General features: G+C 34.0%; 3 protein-coding genes across 23 annotated transcripts in view; 1 reads left to right on the top strand and 2 right to left on the bottom strand.

Moving 5' to 3' along the window:
- The window catches only part of LOC129565393 (uncharacterized), a 3084-nt gene extending 1120 nt beyond the window's left edge, over nucleotides 1-1964 (bottom strand). Inside the window, exon 1 of the mRNA XM_055440250.1 lies at nucleotides 1841-1964. The gene's annotated coding sequence lies outside the window, so the exon portion shown is untranslated. The remainder of the gene's footprint in view (nucleotides 1-1840) is intronic.
- LOC129565388 (liprin-alpha-1) overlaps nucleotides 1-11657 on the top strand; it is a 74943-nt gene extending 63286 nt beyond the window's left edge. For 5 of the 21 annotated variants that reach the window (XM_055440231.1, XM_055440234.1, XM_055440223.1 and 2 more), the window contains exons 8-17: nucleotides 3103-3642; nucleotides 3744-4124; nucleotides 5017-5106; nucleotides 6082-6251; nucleotides 6853-6939; nucleotides 9098-9302; nucleotides 9421-9898; nucleotides 10054-10373; nucleotides 10552-10668; nucleotides 10795-11657. In XM_055440231.1, coding sequence (XP_055296206.1) covers nucleotides 3103-3642; nucleotides 3744-4124; nucleotides 5017-5106; nucleotides 6082-6251; nucleotides 6853-6939; nucleotides 9098-9302; nucleotides 9421-9898; nucleotides 10054-10373; nucleotides 10552-10668; nucleotides 10795-10884 — 2478 coding nt within the window. In that variant the 3' untranslated portion in view covers nucleotides 10885-11657. The remainder of the gene's footprint in view (nucleotides 1-3102; nucleotides 3643-3743; nucleotides 4125-5016; nucleotides 5107-6081; nucleotides 6252-6852; nucleotides 6940-9097; nucleotides 9303-9420; nucleotides 9899-10053; nucleotides 10374-10551; nucleotides 10669-10794) is intronic. The other 16 variants (XM_055440237.1, XM_055440241.1, XM_055440228.1 and 13 more) reach the window with 7 other exon arrangements.
- LOC129564919 (protein numb-like) overlaps nucleotides 10898-16762 on the bottom strand; it is a 66994-nt gene continuing 61129 nt past the window's right edge. The window contains exon 4 of the mRNA XM_055439169.1: nucleotides 10898-10904. Coding sequence (XP_055295144.1) covers nucleotides 10898-10904 — 7 coding nt within the window. The remainder of the gene's footprint in view (nucleotides 10905-16762) is intronic.

A 16762-nucleotide genomic window follows, 5' to 3' on the forward strand; every position in this document is an offset into this window, starting at 1 on the left:
TTCTTGTTTTTATCGAATTGCGAAAAGAAAAATTCGTGAAAAAATTCGAATTTACAATTCAAGCCTAGAATTTCATCCATACAGTTACAATTCTTTTGGATTGATAGAATCACAATGACGTACTTTACAATTCATTTGAATTTCATGCAAAATTCTCCGAAATATTATCCCACAAAACAGATTCTCATTACAAATTATACTTTTTTATCGAATTCCATTTTTGAGTGACATATTTTACATTTTGTTATTGTGTTATGGCCAACATAGTTATTGTCTTGGTGATGACGAAATAATAATGACGATATCTTGATATTATTCAAACTAGCACTTATACAATGCGCAATACAACCCATTAATTAATTAAATTTTTAATGGCACTTTCGTATGTCGAATGAAAAGTGTAATTACAGGATTGTTTCATCGGAATAAGGGTTTTACCGTCAATGAGCAATCTCTTCATCGTTTCTGAGCTAGCACAGAAGCCAGCAATGAAGCTAACACAGAATTCAGTTTTTCAAGAACAACGTTCCATTTGACGACATGGAATTCATGTCATGGATTAAGAGCGTTTGGACGATATACGATGATTATAATCATCAACAATTATTATTGATATATAAAGATAACTTTCAATGAATTATTGACTGCCAGCCATATTTGAAGATTTTTTATTCAGACAGGGTTTTCAAGTTGAACATTTTATTAAATTAAATGTAAATTGGCATAAAATGAAAGCTACAAACTCAAAAAAAAAAAAACTTCTTGTTATCAAAAATTCATGAAAAGTTATGAGGTCAATTCGAAAAATTGACTGGTCGGATTTGCGACCAGCGCCAATTAATGGGATGATTATGATTTTCAATTTGATATTGATTTAAATCTTTTTCAAAACCAGCGCATGAGCAATGGAAAAATAACTTAAAAAATTCCATTTTATTCTTAAAAGCAAAACATAGAGATGATTTTTTCGTATACACTTACATCACAAGCAAATTGAATACTGTACAGTGTACACTAAGCGTAATGTCTGCCAAACTGCATCAAAAGGATCAATGAATATTTTTCTATAGAAATCGACTCATGAATATGCATTACAGCATGAATATTTCAATTTCGAAATGCACAATTTCGAGTGTGCAATCATCGATGCGATGCCAAGCAGCAATCCGACAATCGATGTCAAAGCAAATGTAATCGATTACGCTGGAAACATTCAAAGTAAATATTTATGCATACAAAATAATTTCGTCGAATCGATGCAATTAAGAAGTTCCGGTTCGGTATTTTCAAAAGTTGGTTCGTCATTGACGAATTGTCATAAACAGTTCGGAGAACATATTTCAACGTTGTAAGATTGTTTTAAATCAGACCGACTCAACGGAGAATCCAAATGGTATGAACTTTTCTGAGAAGTAATCGAAACGTAAAGATTATTCAAAAGTGAAAGAATCGAGAGGTTTTTACCCGATACGAATGAAAACCAACAAATTAAAAAGCTGTAACTATAACGTCTGCTTCTCTTGAATTTTGGAAGAAAAAAAAACCGGTTGATAATGACTTCCGACCGACCGTGTGGCGATAAAAAAGTGATTTCTTCTATTTCTATTCGAGATGATTAAAGCAAAATATTTTAAGAAAGTTCTGCAATAATTTTAATGACAGCCATACTAGTCGTGTAATCGTACTAATTGAGCGTAGTTTTTAAATAACGGCGACTGTTGAAATAAACGTGATTTCGTTTAAGGAGTGCAAAGACATATAGTTTTAATCAAACTGTTTGATTTACTACGCCTAGAAACTAACTGCGTGATCAATAGATTATTAGTTGAATGTTATTTACCTCAAAAGTGTAGATTAGTTTTTGTGAATCAAGTACAAGACAGAGAAAAAAAAACCACTAATCATTGAAACGGGACATACAAAAAAAAACCTTAATCAACACATTCTCCGATGAAAGCAAAGGCAAATGATGATAAGATTAAAACCAAAATAAAATAAAAGCATTTCATATATGCTCGTCAACGATTCATTATCAGGGGCCCCACTGGCGGCTAATGTAATTTAAAAACGCATTTTCACTCCGTCGATTCTCACAACAAGCCATCCATTTCAATGTTTGTTGTCATATACGCACAAAAAAAATGATATTGTACAAAACAAAAACACCAAACCATAATTTCAATCAACACAAATATACAGACAAATTATATTTTTCGTTTTAAAAGCAAAAAAAAAATACAGACATCTTTATTATGACACATGCACTGATTATCTGATTTACAATTTAATTTTATTTTCCCCCGTTAATATTATTATGCTTGTTTATAAAAAAACGTATTAAACAGCTTATTTTATCATTGGCAAACACAACAAACGGCTTCATTTCCATCAAAATCACCACACTCAACTCATCCATAAAAACCAATCCATTTATTATAAGTAAAAAAAAAACTTCACCTCGAACAAAAAACCATTTTCCATGATAAAAATTTTTAATGAAAATTTAAGCAATTTTATCCATGTAAATAACGAGAAAAAAATATTCATGCCGCCGCCGGTATAACAAGAGCTAAATTAACCCTCATTTTCATTGCGCGAGCATTTCATCTCGACCATTTTTCATGTGTTTTCGTCTCTATCTTCTTCTCTCTCTCTCTCTCTCTCTCTCTCTCTCTCTCTGTTTTTTTTTCTGTGTATCGTTCTGTGATGAACTTTAGTTGAATATTTTGTTTCGAAGTTGATTTTTTTTTGGATTTCGACCAAATTCGATGGTCATTTCCCCACCAAAACAGTTTTTTTCGTTGTTTTTCCACATTTTGTGTTTTTCTTTGTTGGCTGATTCAAAATTGGTTTTTGTTGGATTGTTTTCTAGCTTACAACAAAAGTTTTGTGTTATTAATCGTGTTTGTCCTAAAATTAGGTATCTCTTTATTTTTGGCATGTTTACCTGTTTGTTTTTTACTTTAATTTTGTTGCTGTTGTTTAGAACTTGGGAATGCAAAAAATGAACTAATAACAAAATTTTTGTTCGAATCTCATTTCACATAACCATAACAAACCAAGAAAAAAATCATCATGAAAATCACTTGAAAAACGTTACAGGCACAAGAACGACAGGGATCGGCTGAAGATCGGATCAATCGACTGGAAGTGCAGGTCGATGAGAAAAATACCGAAGTGTTGCGTTTAAATCAACGCCTCAAAATGAATGAAGAGCATAATGCGCGCCTATCATCGACCGTTGATAAATTGCTGTCCGAATCGAATGATCGATTGCAGGTGCATTTGAAAGAGCGTATGCATGCATTGGACGAAAAGAATTTGTTGCAACAAGAATTGGAGAAGGCACGAAAAATGGCCGAAGAGCTGCATCATGATAAAACGGATATTGTCAAAGAACTGTCCAAGACACGCTTGGAAACGGAGAATTTCAAACGGCAATTACTGCAACAAGAGATTGCATTTAATATCCAACAAACTGAAGCGCTTACCCGTAGCCTATCGCCAAGCAATGTTACAACGGTCGAACCGAACAGCTTTACACGCAGCACATCGTCGCATACCAACTTTGATACTCATTCATTGCGACGCAACAAACGGCTCGAAGAGGAACAAGCGTATGCACGCAGCTTGGCCGAACAGGTAAATTCATGATACAAACAGATCTCATCCTTCGATTCCTCCCCCAGGTGAAATGTCTTTTAACTAAAATTTTTGTTCTTTTCATTTCTCTCGGCAATTAGGAATGGGCAAAGATGCCATCCGCACATAGTCTTGCACACGTTCAACCCGGTTTCGATGTTCCCACGGAGGTCGATGATGCGGAAAGTTTGTTCAGTACCGCTGAAATAATGTCACCAACGGGACACACCGATGCACAAACGCTGGCCATGATGCTACAGGAGCAATTGGATGCCATAAACAATGAAATACGTTTAATACAGGAAGAGAAACAGTCAACGGAGGCGCGAGCCGAAGAGCTTGAGTCACGCGTCGGCAGTTTGGAGCACATGAATTTGTTGGCGCGTGGCCGTTCAATGGATCGGGATCGTCAAAGTCCGCCATTAAGCGGACGCAGCACACCAAACAGTCCAAATCGTGATTATTTACACAAATATCATACGGTATGTTGCATCGTTTCTAAACATTTATACGTATTTAAAAAAAACACCCAACAAAGAACCAACCAAATTTCTACACACAAATACACACACGCTGGCGGTGTTTTATCTTTGTGGTGTTCGTTGTACTTTTTCCGTTTTTCGTTTTGGTTTATAATTCTTTTGTCTATAAATAGAGTCGTGTTGTTTTTTTCTTTTCCCGAAAAGTTCTCTGATTTTTCGATTCAAAGTTTTTGTACACACAAACACTAAACGGTTTATCTATGGCTTTAATTTTGGTTGTAGCAAATTTTATTATTTTCGAATGTTTGTTTTTAGATTACGGGGAGTTGTTGGACTTCTGTTTTCTCTCTTCCTTTCTCTCTCTATCAAATTTCTCTCATTATCTATCGTTCAAATTGTTTCATATACATATAGTTGTTGTTTTTTTTCGGTTTTTCTGTTCAATTCAGTTGGAAATTGTATTTGTACACGAAACTCTTCTCTATTCTCTACTCACTGTACATTTTCAAATTGCAACCAATCTATTATCGTTCTTTCTCTCTATTATGTCGGAATACATGCAAATTTCCGCTCTTTTGTGACACAATGAAAAAAAAACAAACAAACAAATAAACAATTCTGTACACGACACGAAATTGGATGTTGTACATGTTTTCCACGACAATTGGCAAAATGATTGTCTCTGTATCGTTGTGTCGCATACACACACACAACATACGAAATATGTGCTTTTCTCCGGCGAATGTAAACTGTTTGTGGGCGCACTGTGTGTATGTGGAAAATGAATACGTATGCAATTGAATTAAAATTGACAAAATGACAAATTGAAATTGCACTGAATTTGCACCGAAAACTGATTTACGTACTGGGAACGACACGGCGGCGATTATAGGCACCGGCATCAATGTCACCAGCCCATCTTCATCAATACGTGGCTTCGATTAGCCCAGGACAATTATCTGAATCGCTTCCATCGAGCCAGGTGAAAACATTTGAACTACTACTCTACCACAAATACGCAACCAATAATGATATATATCTATCCGGCAACCAAATGAAAATCCAATTTAAATTTCCACAAAACACAAACACACTGACACACACAATACAAACAAACTCAAATACACATACAACTACTGCCAATATTTCCCGCACAGACACACACAGACACACACACACACATAACACAAAATGCACACAGGATCCTCTGTATTTTCCTTTTCTTCCAAACGTTTGTGTAAACTATCTTTTATCGGTTTCTATCGAATTTTCTTTACTTTGATGTTGATTTTACCGTTTTCTACATTTTCAGGACGTGTTTAAACGTGATTTTTGTATTTACAGAACATCACACCGTGTACGCATTCTCTGTTTCTATTGTGTTATTCGTCTTCTTCTGTTTTGCATGTTTGTTTATGGGTTTTCGTTTTCATTTTGACTGTATTCGTTTATTGTTCTGGGTTTTTTTTTTGTATAAAATGTTTAGGATAAAATTCGTATTCGATTTTTTTGTGTGTGACAAAATCCATACAATTCATTTTGGGCTGATCGAGACCAAGTGATATGAATACTAATATGTATGCGGAATCATTTCTTGTACAAAGCCATTTTCTATATGGGTTCAGTGCAATGTGAATATCAATGTCATATTCCCAAATGGCCAAACAAACAGAAAATCAATACACACACACAAACACTACACATCACATTCACCTTTTTACACACATTATATACATACACACACAAACACACACACTAAAGCAATTCATACACCGGTTCATTGTACATAAAAGAAACTCTCCACTGTTCACAAATACAAAATAAACCGAAATAATAATCATTTTTATCTATTCTTTATAATGGTAGCACCAGCAATCAATGGCACATGACTGCCACTTTTCCCAAATACGAACATGTTCTTATGATTATTTTTATTTATTTGTTATCAACTGTGTAGCTTAATCTTCCGGCACTGTCTGCGGATATATCGCGCGATGAAATCCATGGAATGTCATCGACAGGCGGCGATTCGAGTTCAGGTGGTGCTGCTTCACCGCTCACCGCTCGTTCGATGCGATTGGAACGGGTTGCTCAAGCATTAGCTCATAGTCAAGAGGAGTTAAGACGGTACGTATATCAATTCTGTTTTGAAAATCAAACGAAATTTGGTCCATGCGAGTTGAATACCTTCTTTGAAAACCAATTGAAAATATATGAGATTGTTCAAGATTTTCTAGACAATTATAAAAGAAAAATGAGATTGTTTGCCATTTTGATACTTTTGTAAAAGATTTTTTTCTATGCTGAATTGTTTCACTTTTCTGCAATTCGAGATGCAATTGGCTTGCTTGATCGCTTTTGATACCGAATTTCAATCTGTAATCGCTTCTAAAGCTCGCTCAAAAAAAGACTGAAACCAAATTTGCTATGCAACAACTGTTTGCTCAAAACTAATTTCATGTTCGACCTACAAATAATTTCATTCATTATTTTATTAAAAAAAAAAACATTCATATTTCATAAGAACCAATCATCATATTCACATCATGAGTAAAACGAAACGAAAATTTCTTTGTATTTCATTTTGATATGCATTTTACATGGCTGCCCTGATGCGTGCTTGATGCTAAACCAAAAAAAAAAACAAATTATACTTCTTACATACATACACAACAACAAAAAATACAAATCTCTCTCTTTGCCACTTGATAAACACACACACACACAGACGCTCAATGGGATTGCCACCAGTGCAAGGACATAATAATTTAAGGTTAACTAACACCGGCAATTTGTATCAAAATCACAACTTTAGGTTAGACACAACACAATTTAACACTATTAAAAATAGAACAACACATCATAAACACCGTTCATCCATGCTTCCTCATCCTACAATTCAATTTCGGTCGCGTCCATTGCTATCGACCAAACGTGTGTCGAGTGTTCCGATGCCGGCGTCCATCTTGAAACCAAGTCGTTATCAACCGTCGCCGAGTAGAATTATCGGGAATCGCATTCAATTCGAACGGTCCCAACGGCGAATGCCATACCCATATCCATGTTCATACCCACAGGTTCAACGGAATGATTTACCCACATCTTATGATAACTATCGAATAAGTAGTTCAAAGAAAGTTCGACTTCAAATTCCACCGTTGTCGGTTGTACCAACGAGAGAACGACGCACCACCAGTCGGCATCGCGCTCGAAAACATTCAATCATTTCAAATATGCCTCTTATCAATGTTAATTCATCCGTTGTGATGGTGAATCATTCACCATTGGGACTGCGAGACCCAAGATTCGGCATTTTTCATCATTGCTCACAATCTATTTCGTACTTCTAAAACTTGTAAATGCCGCCACAATCGACACGTTGTATAGAAGTAAAGTAATAAGTAACTTATTACATATTACTTATTACTTTCATTTTATTACTGTAATAAGTCTATCTTACTACAAAGTAATAAGATGCGTAATAAGTAATAAGTCCATCTTATTACAGCAATAAGATTGTAATTGTAATAAGTATCTTATTACTTTTGGTGCAAAAAAAATCGCAAAAATAGTTTCATGTAAAAAACATGTCGATTTTCTTCAAAAGTTTCATACAAAAATCATGTCAAATTTTGCAAGACACATTTTTTTTCAACATTTTTTCGTCTGACAAAAATTGACATGTTTTATACATGAAAATTTTTTTGCGATTTTTTTTTTGCACCAAAAGTAATAAGATACTTATTACAATCTTATTGCAATTACAATCTTATTGCTGTAATAAGATGAGTAATAAGTAATAGGTCATCTTATTAAAGTAATAAGTAGGTAATAAAGTAATAAGAATTCGCAAAAGATCATTGATCTACGCGACGGTTCTGGTCTTGGACGATTACTACGCCCTTGACCAAAACCCCCATTCTAATCCATACATCCAATAAGAATTACATTTTTTTACTTCTATAACACGTTGAATATACGATGCACCAAAAAGTGATTTGGTATATCACCATTTTAGTACCGATTTTTGTACATTCTACTCTTAGCTCAGTTACTGAAGTTGAGTTCATTTTATACACGAACATGAACACGTTACTTTTTATACTTCTCCCTTGTACCGAAATACTTTTCCTTCAAAGGAAAGACCTTCAAAATACGATATACACAAATTCGGTGCTTCAGAAGAAATTGAATGCTTCCAGATAAAAAAATCACAATTTCTCAATAAAAAACATGGCATCAACTTTTGATCAAATCCAATATCTTCAACATTCTTTCCACATAAACACTCACACGTCTCTATCACACACACATACAACTCCATTCGATCCAACATAATACAGACATTTCAATTGTTTGCATGTTTTGCACGATAAACTATCGATATACTATGTTTTGTAAGACATTTCATTTTTGTGAATTTTTATATGAGTTTTTTTTTTTGTACGTGAGAATTTTTATTACGGGGGAAATAAATGTCAACAATCATTTTATTTCATTGTTTAATACACATTGTTTTCATTTCAAAAGTTCAATAACATTTTCTATTCACTTGCAAAAGCGTTTAATAGCTATGCTAGACGAGATTTTGTACCCTTCAGTTGAGATGTGCATTTTGTTGTAAAGTTTTTCCTCTTTCTCTTCTCATTAAGTTGTCTTTTTGAGTTCACTTAATTGTCCCGTAGGGCTAATTTTTAATCAAAACAAACTATGAAGTGCCCACCCCATTCTCTTGCCTTAAATTAATTCTCAATTCTTCATTTATGCTCTTTTGCATGCCGTCAACTAGAAGTATTTTATATGTAAATTTGAACCTGCTTTTTCCAAGTTTTAATTTCTATTTCTTCGCTTTTTTCCCCCTTTGCACAATTTTTACCTCCGCAAAATGTTCGCTTACCCATTTTGATTACAATCCATCCACAACAACACCACCAACCACCACTACTGCCGCCCATCATGTGCTGCAAACATAGCAGAGTTGGAAGTTCAAATTTTGGACCATCGCCGCTTAGTTCGCGTCACGGAAGCCAAGAATCATTACGACATCTCAATACCATGGGATCGATGAGTATGCTTCAAACACCGACATCCAGTGTTTGTCGTGATCAAGTGTCGGCCGCACAAAAGAAGAAGAGCATCAAATCGAGTTTGGGACGATTTTTCAGTAAAAAAGAAAAGGTAAACTTTAATGGCAGTGCAAGTTCTTTGAAAACTTCAAATTGAAATTGTTCAAATGGAGTTGAGAGAAATTTTAATCGAGACATTTTGTTTTCCGTTCGTTTAATTTGCAAAACAGGTAAAGGGTGTTAAGGATTCCATGCCGGATGGTTCGGCGAGCATGATGTCTATGAGCGGATTATCGTTGATAAGCGATATAGATTCCAACTATGATACGTTGAGCATGTCGGGCGGTGCTAGTCGTATTAGCAGTAAATCAGTTGATTATGGTCGCCAGAAGAAGAAGGACCACGATTATCGCCATGATTTACTCGGCGAAGCAATGAAAGCTGGTACACCGTTTGCACTGTGGAATGGACCGACGATTGTTGCGTGGCTTGAGCTATGGGTTGGAATGCCGGCTTGGTACGTGGCCGCATGTCGAGCAAATGTCAAATCCGGTGCGATTATGAGCGCACTCAGTGATACGGAGATTCAACGGGAAATCGGTATCAGTAATCCATTGCATCGCTTAAAACTACGGTTGGCCATTCAAGAAATGGTTTCACTTACATCACCGTCGGCTCCGCAAACAACACGAACAACATTAGCGTTTGGTAAGTGGCACCGGAGATTCTTGGAAAAAACAGTTGAATCTCTTCATCTCAGTAGGTTTTTCCCTGAATTAAAGAAAAATCCATTTTTTCGATTTTTCTTTTTTTTAAATTTCATTCATATCTTGACTAATTTCTCAATTTTTTTTCGTTTCCAGGTGACATGAACCACGAATGGATCGGGAATTACTGGTTGCCAACCATTGGTTTGCCGCAATATCGAACAACATTCATGGAATGCTTAGTGGACGCCAGAATGTTGGACCATTTGACAAAGAAAGATTTGCGCGGCCAATTGAAAATGGTTGATAGCTTCCATAAAACTAGTTTGCAATATGGTATTTCGTGCCTGAAACGCTTAAACTATGACCGCAATGTATTGGAAGAGCGACGAAAAGGATGCGAAAATATTATTGCCGACGTTCTTGTATGGAGTAATGATCGAATCATCAAATGGATCTCAAGCATCGGACTGAAGGTGAGTTTGATCACATAACGATTTTTCATTTGGAAATTCGTTTTTTTCTTATTGACATTTTCGACATTTATGTTTTTCGATCGATTTTATTTTACCTGTTTTTTTTTTTTAATTGAACGATTTTTATTACAAAATGGACGAAAATGAAATTTTGAAAATTTTCTTTATATTTCTACAGGAATATGGTAACAATCTCTTGGAATCAGGTATCCATGGTGCACTAATTGCCCTTGACGAGAGTTTCGATGCAACCGCTATGGCTTTGGCATTACAAATACCAACACAAAACATCCAAGTAAGTAAAAAAGAAAAGATGATGAAATAAAAAATGAAAAGAAAACAACGAAAAGTTTCGGATTTTTTCAAGAAATTGTCAAAAAATGAATAACTCTTTTTAATAAATGTTCATTTTCCAATGTAGGCTCGACAGACGCTAGAAATAGAATTTGCAAACTTATTGAAAGTTGGAACTGAGCGACGACCGGAAGCAGAGCAGTTGAATAAATCCTGATCCAACGCAAGCCTTAGCACCTTGAGCGATGAATAAAAACATCAATTTTCGTGTCCAGAAATAGGCGTTGGGTGCTTAGGCCGGTGAAGTGCAAACTCCCATCGATTCGAATGGGACGAGAAAAAATGGCTTATGTACTTGCCATGCAAAAACATTGAAAAAAAAACAATACAAAAGAAACATTTGAGAGAAAACAACAAATTCACAACAAAAGTCATTTGTGATTCCGTAATTTACACAATAAATAATCTAATATTATACAGAAGCGTATACAAAGCATAGTTGAAGACAAATGTTACTAAGTTGGAATAAACAAAAATGAGTAAACATAAGCATGACCAAGAATGCACAAATTTTTTATTGTCACTTGACATTGACGCGATATTTCATACAAGACGACAGAACGTTCTGAAAAGAAACAAACTGAGAAAGAAGGAGAAAAAAACAAAGTTTTTTTTGTATACAATTTTTATGTATATTTATGTACAAGCTTAGGTTATTCTTCTTTTCGGTCTTTTTTTTTCAAGTCGATTCAATTCGGCATTGATTCATTCTTGATTGAAAAACGAATTATTTTGTGCTAGTAAATTATTCGCACATTGACAATTCATCCAGAACATTTTCCGTTTTTTTTTTCTCGATAGATTTACTACTGAAGAAATGAAATTAGTACAACTAAGTCATAACAATAAAATAAAGAAAAAAGTGTTAAATTCACAAAGCATTCATTTAAAATAGATAATTAAAGACAAGTTTTATTTATTAACTTTACACTTTTTTCGTTATTATTTTATTTTTTTATTTGTTTAAGCTAATTTTAAACATTGTTTTTCGTTCCGTTGTTATCATTTTATCTCTCTTTTTTTTTTTCGCAAAACTTGAAAAAATATGGAACAAAAAAGCAGAAGAAAAAAATATCCAAAAAGAACAAAGAGCAAAAAAGAAATATTCAGCTAAGGAAACAGTTATAATTACTGGTCGATAGGTCGTTCAGCTAATCGTATGGCAAAATGAATGCTAAGCCATGATTTGAAAAAATGAATTTTTTTTAATGGAATTTGAAAGAGATACAACAAACAGTTTATCTTATGAATAACAATAAATACGCATAGAATGGCAATAAGTGACGGAAAGAATAAGTTGTGTTTACTTGCCATAGAAACAATGGATTATGTTAATGTATGTAGTCGAATTGGAGCTATTTTGTTTTGATGAAATAAAACAAAAGAAAAAGAAATACAAATCATATTAGAAGATGAAATCATATGGTAATAAAATGATAAATATAAAAAGAACATTTAGGTAATAGAAATTCACGCTTCACTGTAAATATATCCGATTAAAAAAATGCATCTCTCTCAAATAAACGAAAATTGATAAGAGCTAATTGGCCCAACCATTAAAAAGAAATGTTCCATCATGGAATTGCTTTTGAATATCGGTCGTTGAATAAAACAATTTCTCTGGAGACAATATACACAAATTTTGAAGATGTCGTCGATTTTTTTTTCTGAGTTTATCACATGGGATTTTTGTTTCGCACCACAAAATCACGACACAATTTATCCATTTAAATGAATGAAACAAAAAACATGCTGTCGTCGTAGTAATTAATGTATATATTTGTAAAGATAATGTTTTTTTGTTTGTCTAATTTCGATTTATTTTCAAACGGTTTCTTCGAATAAATCCAATATGATGGGAATATAATGAATCACCATTTTTGTTTTCAGACTTAAGGGGAGCAGCTCCCCGGGAGCTGATCAAATAAAAATAAAAGACATGAACGTAGTTAGAAATGAACAATTTATATAAGCATTTTGTGAACGGAATGGCATTCGACTATAACCAGTGGCATCAACAACGCATTTTATTTCTGCTCTCACTTTTTGTTAACATCCTTCCAGCTGATTTTCTTTCTTTCACTCGGTTTAATGATGATGCTGATGAGCCATAAGACAATGAATTTGCTTTGAAAGCGATGCTTTCATTAAGTTTTCGTTTAATTTTTCCATTTTTACTATTTAGATCAAACTAACGCTTGAATATATTTAAACCTAATATTGAAAACCGCTTGAAAAACCAACAAACACACACAACAACAACAAAAAACATGATATCAAAATAATTAGCAAGTACTATGGCAGGTATTAGAAATGTTTTGAATGTTTAAAATGATTTCTACAACCATGTAGTGCTTGGCTGTGATGCTCCTTCTAATTTTTGTTTTTCCTTTCTGCAACCAAACAAAAGCGCGCGATATATGGAAAATGGCATTTAATCAAGATGAAACAAAGAAAAAACAGTTCATATATTAGTGAAATGTAAAATGGAATGATGAAATCGTATGGAAATCCACAAAATAACAAAAAAAAAATTGAAACAAAATAGATAAAACTAGAACGATGACTACTAATAACCTTATATAGCCGTAGAAAAAAAAGAATTACTAAGTAGATTTTGTGTGTATAAAACCAGTAAACAAAAATGTCTATTTATTATTGATGAAAGAAGATGATACCAAACAGTTTGTTTTTTCTCGGTGCAAAAGTTGCATTTAGTAATGTTTTTCTCGATTTTCCTCTCTCCATAAATTCCGTTCTTTTGTTTCTTCATTCTGTGGTGAGAAATGAAACCAAAACGCATGAAAACTTCATTTCATTTTAGTGCCTCCTGTATACGATTCATATCTCAAAACGACTTCTTGACGAAGTTTTGCTTTAATTTGAATATAATAGAAGGCAATGTCTTTATTTTCGAATGAATCACACACAAATACTATAGACGTGAAAATATCCGGTGCATTTGTTATTATTGACAAGTAGCTACTTCTTGAAAGGAAAGACTGAAATCGGTCTTCAATCTAGTCAGAATCAAACGCTCATTGCATTGAATGAGTCACCCTAAAAATCAGATCCACTCTCATAAAATAGCATACACACACAAAAGCAATCCATTTTCAACCAATTTGTAAATAACGAAATAGCGATTCGATTTTCAACCAATGGAATTTAACAATAGTCCCAAGCTGAAGTGAAAAAAAAGAAAAATGGTGGCGATGTGGCTAAAATCGCAATAAACCTATTTGAAAATCACCTAGTGTATTTAATATATATAAAATGGGACGGGGGAATAATGGTCTAAATTAGGAATCATCGTTTTCAACTCATGCATCTGCCGTTCGTTCATTCATATCAAAAAGCCATAATCTAAGCAAAAAATTCATGTAAATAATGAGCAGAGTGGTTGAGATGCACGTGATTGACAGCAAATCGGAATGTTAGGCTGCATCAAAAACAGCCGAGAGTGATAGTTTCAAAATGCTTCCAGAATATTTTGAAATCAAACACAATGAATGGAAACTTTTACCAATTTCACGTTCCAAATGATGTGAAATCGCATTTTTTTTCCTTCTGTCGAATGACTGAACATAAAATCAAATTCAACATAAATTTCAAAATCAATCATGCAGAGAGAAAAAAAACCCTTTGATCATTCATAAATCATATCAATGTTTGTGACCTACAAAAAAAAACGAAACCAATCATCAAATCATTCATCCAATCAATCAATCAAATTTAATTTATTTACATACCCCTTATATTTGTTGCTATATTTCAAAATGAAACTATATTAAAAGACGAAGATTGTGGCGATGATGAAATGACACACACACACACAACTGATTCAATAACTAAAACTAAACATAGATGATGTATAATATACATTGTATATTTATAGAAATTATGCGCTAACTAATAAAAAGAAGCAAGTGAAGAGAAACTGTTGATGGCAAAATCCCATTTTTATTCCTGCGTGTTGCGATCACGCCCGAATTCTAATCAATATTCCTTCAGGGATGAATGTCAATGCAAAAACAAAAGAAGAGATGAATTCAAATTTGACACAAAAAGTTTGCATGCAAGCACATGCAAAGTATTTAATTAAAAAAAAACAAAACAAAACTATTTATTACAACAACAAAAAATAGTCAAACAAAAAGTATCTATAAATGAAATTATCGATAGCGATGCATTCGAAGTGGCACTGAATGCGATTTAGAATTCAATTCCAAATTGCTGCATTCATTTTCGTTGGAGTTTTCAAACTTACACATGCATTGCATTCAGTGTCACCTCGTTGCCGATTTGAAATGCATAAACAAATAACCAAAAAAAAAAAAGTAACAAATATGTAAATATTACAGATAGGCAAACGCCGAAATAAATTTGTCAAAACAAAATACCACAGCAACAACAAGAAATATAGCATTTGTATCGATAGAAATCCATTTATGTATTAACGATTGAATATAAACAATAAAAGGAGGAAGAAACTATTACATATACGAGACGGGTGTTTTGATTTTTCTCACAGAGTTGATGTAGTTTGAAACACACTTTGCTTTGTTTCTCTAGTGGCTGAAAATGTGATTTCTTCTTTTCACAGTAAAGAAAGAAGGTCTGTGAACAATGAACAGGGTGAATACGAACAGGTAAACAGGAAAAAAAAAACAGAACAATAATACCACTAAGCGAATGAATCAACGTTTTGTCGGTAGAAATAAAAAATCAAGGATATCAGTCTAACATGCAAAAGATGACATGTTTCAACCGAAAAACAAACGAATTACATACGTAATCCAAACTTTTCCGCTCCGCAGCAATTTAGTTTACCTCCCGCTTAATGTTTAACTAAAATTTCAATGGACCCTTCTTTCATAGCATTTTTGACCTTAACACTATGACTGTTCTTCATATTTGCAACATATTACTGTTCTTGGGGGACTCCAGGGCCCCCAAGATACTTCATATGAAATCTTGACTGTGATAAGAGATAATAAATTAGTGTCTGCAGCAAAGTTGTAATACTCAAAGTTTGCTATAATTTTGGTGTAACAAATATTGCTTATCTCTTATCAGTTCCGCGAAAAACGCGAAAAAACGCGAAAATCGCAAAATTTTCCCACATCGTTTTAGTGAAGATGATAAGAAGTAAGAGACTTGCCTCTTCGACAGAAATGTAGAGCAGCTTGAGTACTACAAGTTCACCATAGACATGAAATCGTTATCTCTTATCAATTTCGCGAAAAATGATTATCAAAAACTCGAATTTTTCGCGTTTTTTCGCGTAACTGATAAGAGATAACGATTTGATGTCTGTGGTGAAGTTGCAGTACTCAAGCTGCTCTACAACTTTGCCGAAGTTACCAAGTCGTTATCTTTTATCAGTTTCATGGAATACGCGAGAAACCGCAGAAAATCGCGAAAAAACGCGTTTTTTTCCTTATCATTTTTCACGGAACTGATAAGAGATAACGAGATGGCGTCTAAGGCAAAGTTGTATTTCTGGTTGAGTACTACAATTGTTACGATTCATTATTTCGTTAACTCTTATCAGTTCCGTGAAAAAACGATAAGGAAAAGAACGCGTTTTTTCGCGTTTTTTGCGGTTTCTCGCGTAATTGATAAGAGATAACGGAATAATGAATCAGAATAATTGTAGTCCTCGACCAGAACTACAACTTTGCCTTTGACACCATCTCGTCATCTCTTATCAGTTCCGTGAAAAATGATAAGGAAAAAAACGCGTTTTTTCGCGGTTTTCTGCGGTTTCTCGCGTATTCCGCGAAACTGATAAGAGATAACGACTTGGTGTCTTCGGCAAAGTTGTAGAACAGCTTGAGTACTACAACATCACCGCAGACATCAAGTCGTTATCTCTTATCATAGTCCAGTTATAATATAAAATAGCCATGGGGCCCTGTGGTCCCCCAAGAACAACAGCGTAACAAGTTTTGCGGCAGGCTGTATTTTACACATACTCACACATATGCATATGTTTTTTTTTCATTCGTGTAGAGAAATGTTCAATCTAT

Source organism: Sitodiplosis mosellana, unplaced genomic scaffold (assembly GCF_009176505.1).
Source record: "Sitodiplosis mosellana isolate CC-2019 unplaced genomic scaffold, AAFC_SMos_1.0 Smas_scaffold_2, whole genome shotgun sequence".
In the NCBI taxonomy this organism is placed as follows: Eukaryota; Metazoa; Arthropoda; class Insecta; order Diptera; family Cecidomyiidae; genus Sitodiplosis; species Sitodiplosis mosellana.